Source organism: Felis catus, chromosome A1 (genome assembly GCF_018350175.1).
Source record: "Felis catus isolate Fca126 chromosome A1, F.catus_Fca126_mat1.0, whole genome shotgun sequence".
Taxonomy (NCBI): Eukaryota; Metazoa; Chordata; class Mammalia; order Carnivora; family Felidae; genus Felis; species Felis catus.
The window spans coordinates 176,905,259-176,918,279 of record NC_058368.1 but is presented as its reverse complement, the minus strand read 5'-3'; the positions used below and the strand labels follow the sequence as shown (position 1 = coordinate 176,918,279).

The window sequence follows — 13,021 nt, the reverse complement described above, 5'->3', positions numbered from 1 at the left end:
AGCTCTTGTTCTAGAATTAAATAAGTCTTCTATTAGTGGAATTTTACTTTCTCCCTAACACCATTATAAAGTCAAAAATGTATGTCACGCAACAGTTAACTGAGTCTAAGGTATTATGAAACCTCAAGTATTATGAAGTCTGTACCAGGCCAATGCAGCTTACATCCCGAGAAGATAAGTAATGTCGAAAAATAACCATGATGGGGCACCTGGGTGGCTTAGTCCGTTAAGCGTCCGACCTCAGCTCAGGTCATGATCTCATGGCTTGTGAGTTTGAGCCCCGTGTCCGGCTCTGTGCTGACAGCCTGGAGCCTGCTTCACATTCTGTGTCTCCATCTCTCTCTGCCCCTCTGCCACTTGTGCTCTCTTTCTCTCTCTGATATAAACATTAAAAAAAAAATTAAAAAAAAACATGATAGAACCTTTTTATAAAAATGAGAGAAAGGAGGGGAGCCTGGGTGGCTCAGTCGGTTAACTGGCTGACTTCAGCTCAGTTCATGATCTCACAGTTTGTGAGTTTGAGCCCTGCATCAGGCTCTGTGCTGACAGCTCAGAGCCTGCAGCCTGCTTTGGATTGTCTCCCCCTCTCTCTCTGCCCTCCCCCACTCACACTCTGAAAGAAAGGAATGTAGATACAAAGGGTACAAACTTTCAGTTATAAAAAGAATAAACTCTGAGAATCTAATAATGTACAGCATAGTGACTATAGTTAATAATAGGGTACTGTAGACTTGCAGGCTGACAGTAGATCTTAAGCTTGTTTCTGGGTGGGAAAATGAAAATAAGGTTCAGATCTATTCAGTAATCAAAGAGTATCCCAGTGTTGGAAGTTAGGAGAAAAGAACTGGGAAAAGTTTGGATTTTGGATCCAGGATACCCTAGGAAATAATCACATTCTGTTAGTATTAGATCTACCAAATTTTCAGTTTAAAGAAAATACAGAGGCTAGAGAAATACACTAAATGACAATCAGACAAACCCAGAATGTGATACATTCTATAATACTCTTCAAAAAATCAATGTCATAGGGAAGAAAAGGGGAGAAGCTGTTCTAGATTTTAAAAAATTAAATACAAAAACAAATACAATGTCTCAATGCTGAATAGATCTTAATTTGAAAAAAATAGCTATAAAAGGCATTTTGGGACAATTGGTGGACTGTGATTATGGACTTGATCTTAGGGAATAATCTTCTTAGGAGTGATAATGGCATTTACATGTTGAAGTGTCATAATGTCTATACTCTCAGTTAAGCAAATACACACACTGTTTAATCTAAGTGATGGATATTCAAATGTTTATTATATTAATTTTTTCAATATGCTTGAAAACTGTCATTAAAAATATTTTTAAAAAGAATTAAGATATAATCTTGACAAAGATGATCTAATCCATTCTCTTCTTTCAACAATGTGAGAAACGGAGCCCAAAGCACCACAGATAATGCAGGCCTTTTCAAGAGATTAAAACTCAGGCAGGTCTGCAGAATCTTAGTGCAAACTCTTTCCATGTGCCAGAAACCTAGGACCAGAGACAAAAACTGATGTGGGACAAACATATACATACATGTACATATAAAAAAGGTGTTTTTTTTTTTTAAGTTTATTTATTTATTAATAATCTCTACACCCAGCGTGGGGCTGGAACTCACGACCTCACGACCTCACCTGAGTGGGTGAGCCAGGCACCCCATGTGCATGCAAAAAAGTGAAACACATTTCTGATGTTTAATATGTGACAATATGATTAAAATTACAAAAGAATAAAAATATGCTAAAGATTGTAACACCTTGCTACATCAGAATTTTGTATCAAATAACCTCAGAATGCAGCATTAAATGGGAATTAGCACACAAAAAATCCACTTAAATACCATCACCTATATATTGTCTCGCAACTGGTCTATTAATTGTGGCAACTGTGCCTTCCTAAAATCTGACAACATACCTTAATAACTTCATATTTCACCTACCCCTCCACAAGCTTCTTGCCAGTCCGCCAAAATGCCAGGTTTTCTCATATTGCTATACAAATAATTTCCTCTGCCTTCTACTTTGTCTCCATCTACTCCTCTTTCAAGACCAACTACTTATATCCCCTCTTCAGTGAAGCTTTCTCACCCTGCTCCCCACTATTCTCTGAACTTCCATAATACTTTTTCCATTGCTGTAGAGGCTTTAAAAAAAATTTTTTTTAATGTTTATTTTTAAAGGAGAGAGAAAGAAAAAAAAGAAAAGAAAAAAGAGGGAAGGGCAGATGGGGTGTGGGGGGGGAAATAAAGGAGAGAGAAACAGAGAATGTGCAGAGGAGGGACAGAAAGAGAGGGAGACACAGAATCCAAAGTGGGCTCCAGGTCTGAGCCGTCAGCACAGAGCCCCACGCGGGGCTCAAACTCCCAAGCTGTGAGATCATGACCCGAGCGGAAGTCGGACGCTTAACTGACTGAGCCACCCAGGAGCCCCACTGTAGAGGCTTTTAAAACTTTTCCTAATTAAATGTATGATTCCTCTACTCAACCACAGGCTACTTGATATCAGAGAGCAGGCCTTATTTATATGGTTAGCTATAAGCACTGGCAGTTAGAAATAATGGAGGCTGGCTATTTTTAAGAGTTCCAGTTTAAAAAAATAAGATGTTTGCCCTGAGTTGAAAGTGATAGTTTATCATGAAGCATAACCAAGTGATCTGGACTATCTGTTACTCTGCCCCTTTGATACTCTTGTCACATAGTCCACAAGCACGGAAATGATCTGAACTGATGCAAAGAGGCCTGCCCTAGCTCATACCTATGAGCCAATCATAATACATGCAAAAAATTATCTGAAGGGTTTTGAGGACTTCATGAGAAAAGTCCAAAAGTCACTACTTCATTATTTAGTCAAGTCTTGATATATCAAGACCTCACTCACACTCAAGTAAAATTCACTTAAAATGACTTTCACACATCAGGATGTTTTTGTTTAGACATCTAACTTGAACAGAAATTCCATTTCTGAAAACAGAGCAATAATGGAAATGCCTAAAACTTTTACTGCAAACACGCAAAAAACGGCATTACAACACTCAGTGCATACTCAGCAATATTTAACCTCTCAGCTCAATATATGGAATATATTCAAAAACAAACTTGATTGTTGCTGACTGCAAGTCAAAAGTGGCTGATGCAAGGCAAATACATGCTGATTGTTCTCGGCCAACACACATGCATCTTTTAGTACATACGCGTTAGTAAAGTCTCAACCTATGGTCCTTGAACTACCAGTGAATCATGAGGAGCTTGCTGGTAGCCTAGTATGCCCGATAAGCAGAAGCAGAAAGCTGGGTAGGGATGGTGAGGGGCGGCGGGAAGAATCAGGTGCAATGGTCCACCAAATGAAGATAAACCATTCAGGTGGTCTGCAGTAAGGAAAAATGAGAGAATCACTAAATCAGCAAATTGATCATCATGCCCAATTAATATGATTATGTTGTTTAACGAAATCAATCTAATGCTTTCTTGCAACAAGAGAAGAATGTGTCTTGGTCAAAAGCCACAAGAGAGATAACTAACTCATAAACACAATGGCAAAAGTTCCTCACTACAAGAGAGTAACACTCAATAATCATTCCTATTAGAAGACTCACCTAAGTATAGTACCACTAGCAGGTGCTGCCAAAGCTCTGCATTTGCAGTAAGAAAATCAGATTTTAAAATAGGGGCGCCTGAATGGCTCAGTGAGTTGAGCGTCCGACTCTTGATTTCGGCTCAGGTCATGATCCCACAGTTGTGGGCTGACAGCATGTTGACTACTTGAGACACTCACACTCTCTCTCCCTCTCTCTCTCTCTCCCCATCCCCCCATTGCATTTGCTTGTGCTCTTTCACTCTCTCAAAATAAATAATAAACTAAAACAAAAACGTTTAAACAAAAAAATAGGGGCTCCTGGCTGGCTCAGTTGGAAAAGCATCCAACTCTTGATCTAAGGGTTGTGAGTTCAAGCCCCATGTTGGGTGTAGAGATTACTTAAAAAATAAAATCTTAAAAAAAAAAAAAAAGTAAAATCCATCTATTAAAATTTCTCCATAAGAGAGGTGTTACAGGGGCACCCAGGTGGCTCAGTTGGTTAAGCATCTGACTTCGGCTCAGATCATGATCTCGCAGTTTGTGAGTTCCAGCCCTGCATCGGGCTCTGTGCTGACAGCTCGGAGCCTGGAGCCTACTTCAGATTCTGTGTCTCCCTCTCTCTCTGCCCCATCCCCACTCATGCTCTGTCTCTCTCTGTCTTAAAAATAAATAAAACATTAAAAAAATTTTTTTTTAAGAGAGGTGTTACAGACTAGGATCATCAAAAATCAGAATGAAGATTCTTATCATTTCTAATGGCATAAAGATTCTACCCATGGTATATAGCACTAGCAACTGATTTTTTTTTTTTTTAATGTTTATTTTTGAGAGAGAGAGACAGAGTGTGAGCAGGCGAGAGGCAGAGAGAGGGAGACACAGAATCGAAGCAGGCTCTAGGCTCTGAGCTGTCAGCACAGAGCCCAATATGGAGCTAGAACCCACAAACTCTGAGATCATGACGTGAGCCCAAGTGGACACTTAACCAACTGAGCCATCCAGGCGCCCCCTAGCAACTGATTCCTAAATAAAATCAGAGATGAAAAAAATCCAGGCCATTTACTATCCATAGCAAGAATCTTTAAAAATGCCATTCCAACATAAAGTCCAAGATAATCTTGACTGGGAAAAAATGTCAACCTTTTATTTGCTAGAAAACTGAAAACAAAATTGGACTAGCCAGGGATATAATATCCCATGTCTATTTTTAATAAAAACTTGAGTGCTTAAATCTCTTTCCAAAGAGGAATCAGCTTTCCCCACATCTCAGTATTTTCCAACGGTAGCGTCCCCGACCTAAATTTTGTTCTCATACCTACAGCCTTCCTACCCAGAGTTCCCCTGGATTTCCAACACACACCTTCTTGCTGCCTATTTTCCTTTTGGCCTTCCCCCACAGCTATACTCATTCTGGTAAAATCAAGCACCCTCTGCTTTATATCCAGTAAATGCCTCCTATTTTGTAGTATGTCTTTCTCCAACTGGCATAAAATTTTATGCATCCTACTCATAAAGCCACAGAGCTACCAGCCCAGAAAATAGGAAAAATTTTTACTTCAACTGTCACACTGAGAAGGGCAGCCTAATCATCAGCCCTCCTCATGCTCAGTTCTACTTCATTTTTAATTATAGACCCAGTCCTAAGAGTAGAAGCGTAAGAAAATTCAATCAGCAAACTAATTAGATGATGTGTAGAATATATGGGACATTGAAAATACATAAGATAGAGATATGAATGATATTCTTGGTGAAGAAAAAAAAAACAGTGTTTTGTAGAGAAATGTGTTTGTTCTGAAGTATATCAACCTCAAAAGGCCTACTGGTATATTCTAGGGTTGGATGCCCAAGAAGTCTACCTCGATTCTGGATGTGAGTAATACACTACAGGTAGAATTTCTGCAAACACCACACTAGAATGAGAAGTTAACAAAATAAATTATTTTCTGAAATTGTAAGAATGGTCAGGTCCATCTTCTGTGAAATTTTCATGACTCAGTTCTTAGTACTTTCTTCTTCTTTTCACTTACTTATAGCAGTCATTTACTTTTACACCTTCAGTCAACCTCCCCCAAAGACTCCAAAATCCACATTCCTAATCCTGAATAAGAGTTCCATATCTAAACATCTGCACCACCCTACATGATGTCCCAACTTAAAAATTCTTGTGTCAACTAAACCTTGGCATACTGAAAGGCAAATTATAGCTTGCCCCAGATAGCTCTTTCTTATTCCCCAAAACCTGCCAAGCCACCTCAATATTCCTGGTCACCCAGATTCACAAACATGGGTTTACAGATCTTCCCTGACTTAGGACGAGGTTACGTTCCAATAAACCTATCGTAAATTGAAATCATCATAAATTGAAAATGCATTTAATACAACTAACCTACAGAACATCATAGTTTAGCCTAGCCTACCTTAAATGTGCTCAGAACACTTACATTAGCCCACAGTTGGGCAAAATCATCTAACACAAAGCCTAATACCACGTAATTTGTTGAATACTATACTGAAGGTGAGAAACAAAATGGTAAGAGTATCCGTTGCTTACCCTCATGATCCTGACCACGTGGCTGACTGGGAGCTGCAGGTTGCTGCCTCTGCCCAGCATCTCGAGAGAGTATCATATCACCTATCATCAGCCATGGAAAAAAAACTAAATTCAAACTCTCAAGTATGGTTTCTACTGAATGTGTATGTATCACGTTGCACCACTGTAAAATTGAAAAATCCTAAATTGAGCCATCATAAGTCAGGGACTGTCTGTATTTTACTTTCTTTCCTATACCCCTTTATCCATATAGTCCCAATTCATGCCATTTTTTTCCTAATGGGTTCCTTGCTCTAATCTCTTCCCACTGTAAGCAATCCTGTACAGTGCTTCTCAAACTTCAATATGCAGAGGAACCATTTGAGAATCTAGTTACAATGAAGATTCTGATTTACTAGGTCTGGGGGCGGGCCTGAGATTTTGCACTTCTAACATACTCCCAGGTTACAGCAAAACTGCTGGTAGCGGACCACCTTTGAGCAGCTCAGATCACTATTTTCTTTTATTCCCTCAGCACTTGCGCAGTTTATCCTACAGTATATTTATCTGTTTACCAGTGTTTTACAGTTGTTTCATGTGTGCATATTTTATTATGCTTTCCTAAAAAAGGATTCTGACATACTCAAGAAATAAGATCATGATTCCTTTTTTGGAACAACAGCAACCAACCCAATGTTGGGCATATTGTGGGTTTTCAATGCCTTTTGATTGTGAAATGCTTCTACGGAAAATGTAACAATCATCTCTTGATTAAGAAGTCAAAGTAGGTTTATGGATTACTTTTGTCAACTTTTTAAAAACCATTTCACTACTAATCAACCTTTTCACGACATAAGACAGAAAATAAACTTCAAATAGTTTTCTATTCATAGTTAAGAAAGCAAATGTTAGTTAAGTTAGACTTATGAATTACCGGTTAAAGATTTATTCTTTCTCCATCAGTGAAGGATTAGTTAAATATACATTTAAAAAACCAGAAGCCCAGGCAACAAAAGAAAAAATAAATTTGACTTCATTAAAATTAAAAACTTTTATGCATCAAAGGACACTACCAAGAGAGAGTAAAGATGGGGCACCTGGCTAGCTCAGTTGGTAGAGCATGGGATTCTTGACCTCAGGGTTGTAAGTTCAAGCCCCACCTTGGGTACAGAGATTACTTAAAAATAAAATCTTAAAAACAAAAAAAAAGTGAAAAGATGGGAGAAAATATCTTCGAATCACGTATCTGATAAGAGTTTATATACAGAATATACAAAGGCCTCCCACAACACAACAACAAAAAACCCCAAAACAACCCAATTAAAAAACAGGCAAAGGACTTAAACAGACATTTCTCCAAAGAAGATAAACAAACGTCCAAGAAGCACTTTAATTAAAAGATGCTCAACATCACTAGTCATTTGGGAAATGCAAACCAAAACCACAGTGAGATACCCACTACAAGGGCTATTAATTTTAAAAATGGGAAATAACAAGTGTTGATGAAGATATGGAGAAACTGAAACCCTTGTATGTTGCCGGTAGGAATGAAAAATGATGCAGCCACTGTGGTAAAGTTTGGCAGTTCCTCAAAAAAGTAAACCATTTAACCTAGCAACTCCACACCTAGGTATATTATATCCAAAAGAACCAAAAACAGGGACTCAAACAGCTCTTTGTACACCAAAGTTCATAGCCACGTTATTCACAATAGCCAAAAAGTGGACACAGCCCAAATGTCTGTGTAGAAGAATGGATAAACAAAATGTGGTATATACATACAATGGAGTATTATTGAGCCATAAAAAGGATGAGGTACTGATACTTGCTACCACAGGATTAACCTGAAGACATTATGCAAAGTGAAATATATCAGAAAGAAAAGGACAAATACTGTATGATTCTACTTATGTGAAATATCTAGACTTGGTAAATTCACAGAGAAAAAACTTAGATTTAGAAGTTAACGGGTTGGGAGAGGGGAGAAGAAATACTCCTTAATGATCTAGAGTTTCTGTTTGAAGAGATGAAAAATTTTAGAAATACATAGTTTCTAAAACTATGGGGGGATGGTTGCACATGGGAATGGTGAATGTAATTAATGCCACGAAATTGTACACTTAAAAATGGTTAAAATGGCAAATTTTATATGTATTTTGTCACAAATTTAAAAATGAAACTAGAAAAAAAGAGAAACTAGCATTTTTTATCACAGCACTGAGTTCAAGTTCTGCCTGCCATTTATAAACAATGCAATGTTAAGCAACTTAATTTCTTTCAGGTTCAATCCATCCATAAAATAGAAATATTATCCACCTTCCAGAGTTATTGAAGACTAAATGAGAAAACCAAATCACTGAGCACAACATCTGTTACATAATAAATACTGGATAAATGGTAGTTATTATTCAAAAACCACTGTTACTCAAGTAGGTGTCTATAAGGCTGCTATAAATGGATACCCAAAAGAATTCCATGATATTCTCAAGACATTATGAAATAAAGAAATGAATGGCCAGCAGTTAGTTATCCTGCTGTAAACCTGGAAACTTGTGACCACCGAGGGTTAGTCCCCTTGGGATATCACTGACTATGCAAAACAAAAGATACACCCAGAAAGTGAGAACCCACTTTCTACATCAAGTTCATTAAAGAAGTGAACAAAATAATAGTTGGCTGTCTTCAACTAATTTTACTTTACTGTTTTTTCCCCACATACTTATTTTTAAAAATCATGAGATTTCATTCTTTAGCCAATGCCATGGACTACATAAAGCCTTGTCTAGAGGTCCTGAGTTCCAACCCCAGCATCACAATGTCACATCATAATAAGGCAGACAACTATACAGAACATGCTGTCTAAAAAATGTTCTAGGAACATGGAAGCCTGAAGTGAATTGCTAAATAATCTTGTATAATGTATATACTATACTTGTCTTGATGAAAATTAGGCTTTTAAAAAATGATCAAACTAGCTGAAACTCAGAAACTGAATTCTAGGCAAGATATACCAGAGGAAGATACTACAAATGATTCCAAAATAACATACAACACAAATCTTATGGATTTAATGTGGATTAAGCAATTTCCATATTCTACAGTCTTTTGCAAAAATTTCTCAAATTCCTTCAAAGTACATCCCTTAGTAAGCAAGTTTTTTTCCTATATGCAATTACTTGCATGCACAAGAGACTTAGATCCAGAGGGAAAGAGAAAGTACAGTATCTCAAATGGCCAAAAAGATTTTTAAAACAGTCATTTTTTACTAAGGTTACCTGATATTCAAGAGTTAAACCAATCTAGGGGCACCTATGTGGCTCAGTCGGTTGAGCGTCTGACTCTTGATTTCAGCTCAGGTTATGATCTCAAGGTTGTGAGATCGAGTGCTCAGTGTGGAGTCCACTTAGGATTCTCTCTCCCTCCCTCTACCCTCCCCAATTCACACACTCTTTAAAAAAAAAAAAAAAGTCAAACCAATCTAAAATGGTGAGACTTGAAAACAATGTGAATGTAAAACTGTCATGAAAAATTACTTCATGTTGATAAAAGAATTTTTCATAACACAAATGTCCAGGTGAAAACTACAAACCATCAATTTATGTTTGAAAAGCAAAGGATCTGTGCCAACACCCTTAGGAAAAATACTCTTTCCCTTCTCAACAAAAACTACTATAATAAGTAAAAACTATTTAATGTGTTAACCTAAAACACTCACCTGAGCTAATTCCTTTAAACCGCAATTAACTCTTAACTATCGTGACAATAATGAAGAACAAAGTCTTCTATAATTAAATTCCAAAAACAATGCTTTTATCCCATGCAGCCCCTTCCTCTACTTCTTCCACTCGTTACATGAGGCCCATACTTTCTCTTCAGAAGAAAAGTAAGAGGTTTTGTGGTTGGTGTTCCTTTTTTCTAAATTTTACTTTAGAAAGTTATAGCGCAGCTTAAGGTCCAGAGATCTCAGTTCTCAAAGAAACTAATACTATGGTTATCTAACTAGACACTACTGGTAATAAATTACCAAAAGCTAAGACTTCATGCTTTTAAAGGCCCGTGCTAATAATGCCTGGCTGGTCCTAAGTCACATTACCAAAAGGTTTTCAATAAATTGGTTCAAATTCATTACCAAGAAGAGAAAAATGTTTATTAAAATTTTTAAATGAGTGTAAAACAAATTAGATTTAACTGAAACTAAACACTACCAGGGTGGCCTGGCTGGCAGTCAGTAGAGCATGTGACTCTTGATCTCGGGGTTGTGAATTTGAGCCCCGCATGGGTTGCAGAGATTACTTAAAAAAAAATAAAATAAAATAATTTTTTTTAAGTTTATTTATTTTGAGAGAGAGAAAGTGCAAGAGGGTAGGGGCAGAAAGGGAGCGGGGAGAAAGAATTCCAAGCAGGCTCCACGCTGTCAGAGCAGGGCCCAATGCAGGGCTTGATCCCACAAACGGAGATCATGACCCTAGATGAAACCAAGAGTCAGACGCCTAACCAGCTGAGCCACTGAGACATCCCAAATTTAAAATCTTAAAACAAACAAACAAAACCCCACTATTTATAGCACATACTAGTGTATTTTGGTACCACTAATGATCACTTCAATTGCAGGAAGAATCATTTTGACCCCCAATTTGACCTTAACCCAGGGCTGTTTTAAATCATGAGCTTTTAATCTTCTGCTTCGTCCTCAGTGGGGATCTCACTGTTAATGTGCCACCAAAACACAATGCTACGACTTGAAATGCACTATTAAGTAGTGTTTTCATGGACAATTTTTTTTTCACCACACACTTCAATGAACCCTCAAACTATTCGTCCAGGATTTAATCATACAAGAAACCCACAGATTTTAATCAAGTGGCATGGCAAAATATCATGTAATTCAGGAAATTTATCAGCTAAGCGTTAGTGTGCACAGTTTACAGATGGAGCTCCAGGGACAGGGCGAGCAATTGGTCCAAAAAGCTAGTAAAAGAAAAAGTTGTAAACCCTCTCATCCCCCACCCCCCAAACGATTTAGTTCAGGAACTTATAAATACGTCTTACATTCTGAGACATCTAACAGAAGGTTGGAACGGAACCAGCACTGTCATCTTTGCTATTCCTAGCTGTTTCTTCTTTAACTACAACATTCTGCCCTCTACACAAGCTACAGAGCGGCCTCAGCCAAAGGTCATTTAAGCAAAGGTAGAATTAATTGTGTTGTTACACTGTTATACTACAATGCCGATTGAATTAAAAAGCTCTCCTCCGCCAGCTGCTATTTACAATAAATTAGAAGTGCGTTCCGTGTTCGAAAACTTTTAAAGCACTGGGCTAAGTCGGACTCCTGCATTTGTACTTTTACTCTACATATTTTCCTTTACGTAAGGCGGATAGGAATTCAACTAGCCCACCCCGACAGCAAACTGGCCCAACACCCGCAAGCCGTAGCAAGAAGCCACGTTTTCCTCGGGCGGACGGTTTCCCCACCCCTCCTTAAAATAATGCGTGTGGCCACTCGAGACTTCCCCAGCCAAGCTCCAGAAACTTGCAGGTTTAAATGGCCAAATTGGAACCAACCAGGGCAGCTGTCATCTGAAACTCAGGAAAGCTGAGACCAGCCAACTCTGCCGAACGAGGAAGGGTGCGGAGAGATGTGGCGGGGCCCGTCGGAGGGAATGCATTAAGCTCCCCTCCCCAACCCCCCATCAATTCGCTTTTCTGCAACCCCAGCGCCGCCATCCTGTTCCTGAATAATTAAACGGGCTGGAGAGGGGGGTGAGGTGGCCAAGAAAGGCAGTTTCTGGTCCGAGTTTCCCGAGCCGAGGCGGTGGGGTCGAGAGGCCGAGGGCTACATCCCCGGCGGGCGAAGGACTTTCCTCAGGGGCCGGCAGGGCAAGGGGCGACCCCGCGGCCGGCGGGGCGGCCGGAAGCGGAGCGCGGGGAGTGACGTGGAGGAGGGGATGACAAAGGGGCTCAGGGGCCCCGGCCGCGCGGCCCGCGGGCCCGCAGGGGCCGGGACAGGTGGCCGGGCCTGGCCGGGAACAATGGGGGGCCGAGGCTGCCCCCTGGCGCTCACCTACCTCCGGTGCCCTCCGAGTTCTCGTTGAGGCTGCCCGAGGAGTCGTGCTGGGCGCCCACACACCCGCCCATGGGGGCCCCCGGCGCCTCGTCCGCCACCTCCGGGCGCTCGTCCGGCCCGCCGCCGCCGCCTCAGCCTCCTCAAGAGCCGCCGCCGCCGCCACCGAGCCCCGGACAGGCGCGCCGCTCCGCTCGCCCGCCGCGGCCCAGCCTCCGCCCCCCTCGCCGCTCCACCCACCGCCTTGGCTCGGCCCCTTCCTCCGCGCCCACTTCTACCTCAGCCCCCGGGCCGCCCGCCCGGCAGGCCTGGCCCGCGTGCCGCCCTCGCCTCCGGCTCGGCCCCGCCAGGCCAGGGCCGGCCCATCCCGGGAGGGCCGCAGCGCCCGCCTCGCCCGCTCACTGCCCCGCACACCCGCGTCCAGGCGAGCCCCGCGCCGGCGCCGCCAGTCCGCCAGGCCCCATCGGCCCCCGCCCCGCGGCGCCACCCTCCGCACCCGCGGCCTGGGCTCAACCGGGCCCGCCCGGAACGGCCGGCGGGGGCGGGGCCGCGGGAGGCCGCGCGCTGATTGGCTGCGGGAGGGGCCGCGAGCCGAGGGCTGGGGCGGTGGGGAGGGGAGGGGAAGGGAGGGGAGGGGAGCTCCGAGCTGGAGGAGCGGAGGCGAACTGCGGATCCGTCCGGGGAAGAGGCAGGGAAAGGAGGCGTGGAGGAAGGATGGGGAAAGAAGAGAAGAAAAGGAGAGAGAAGGGAGAGGCAGCAGGAAAGGAGGAACAAAAGTGAGAAAGGAGATGTAGAGAGGGGCGAAATCGAGTTTCTGGCTGCTCC

The 13,021-nt window shown here is 41.6% G+C and overlaps 1 protein-coding gene across 4 annotated transcripts in view; it reads right to left on the bottom strand.

The window, feature by feature from the left end:
• The window catches only part of UBTD2 (ubiquitin domain containing 2), a 62,319-nt gene extending 49,608 nt beyond the window's left edge, over positions 1-12,711 (bottom strand). Inside the window, exon 1 of one of the 4 annotated variants that reach the window (XM_045035515.1) lies at positions 12,201-12,711. In XM_045035515.1, the coding sequence (XP_044891450.1) occupies positions 12,201-12,270 (70 nt within the window). In that variant the 5' untranslated portion in view covers positions 12,271-12,711. Of the gene's footprint in view, positions 1-11,697; positions 12,123-12,196 lie in introns of those variants that run through there. The other 3 variants (XM_023259612.2, XM_045035517.1, XM_045035514.1) reach the window with 3 other exon arrangements.
• Positions 12,712-13,021: the final 310 nt, after the last annotated feature.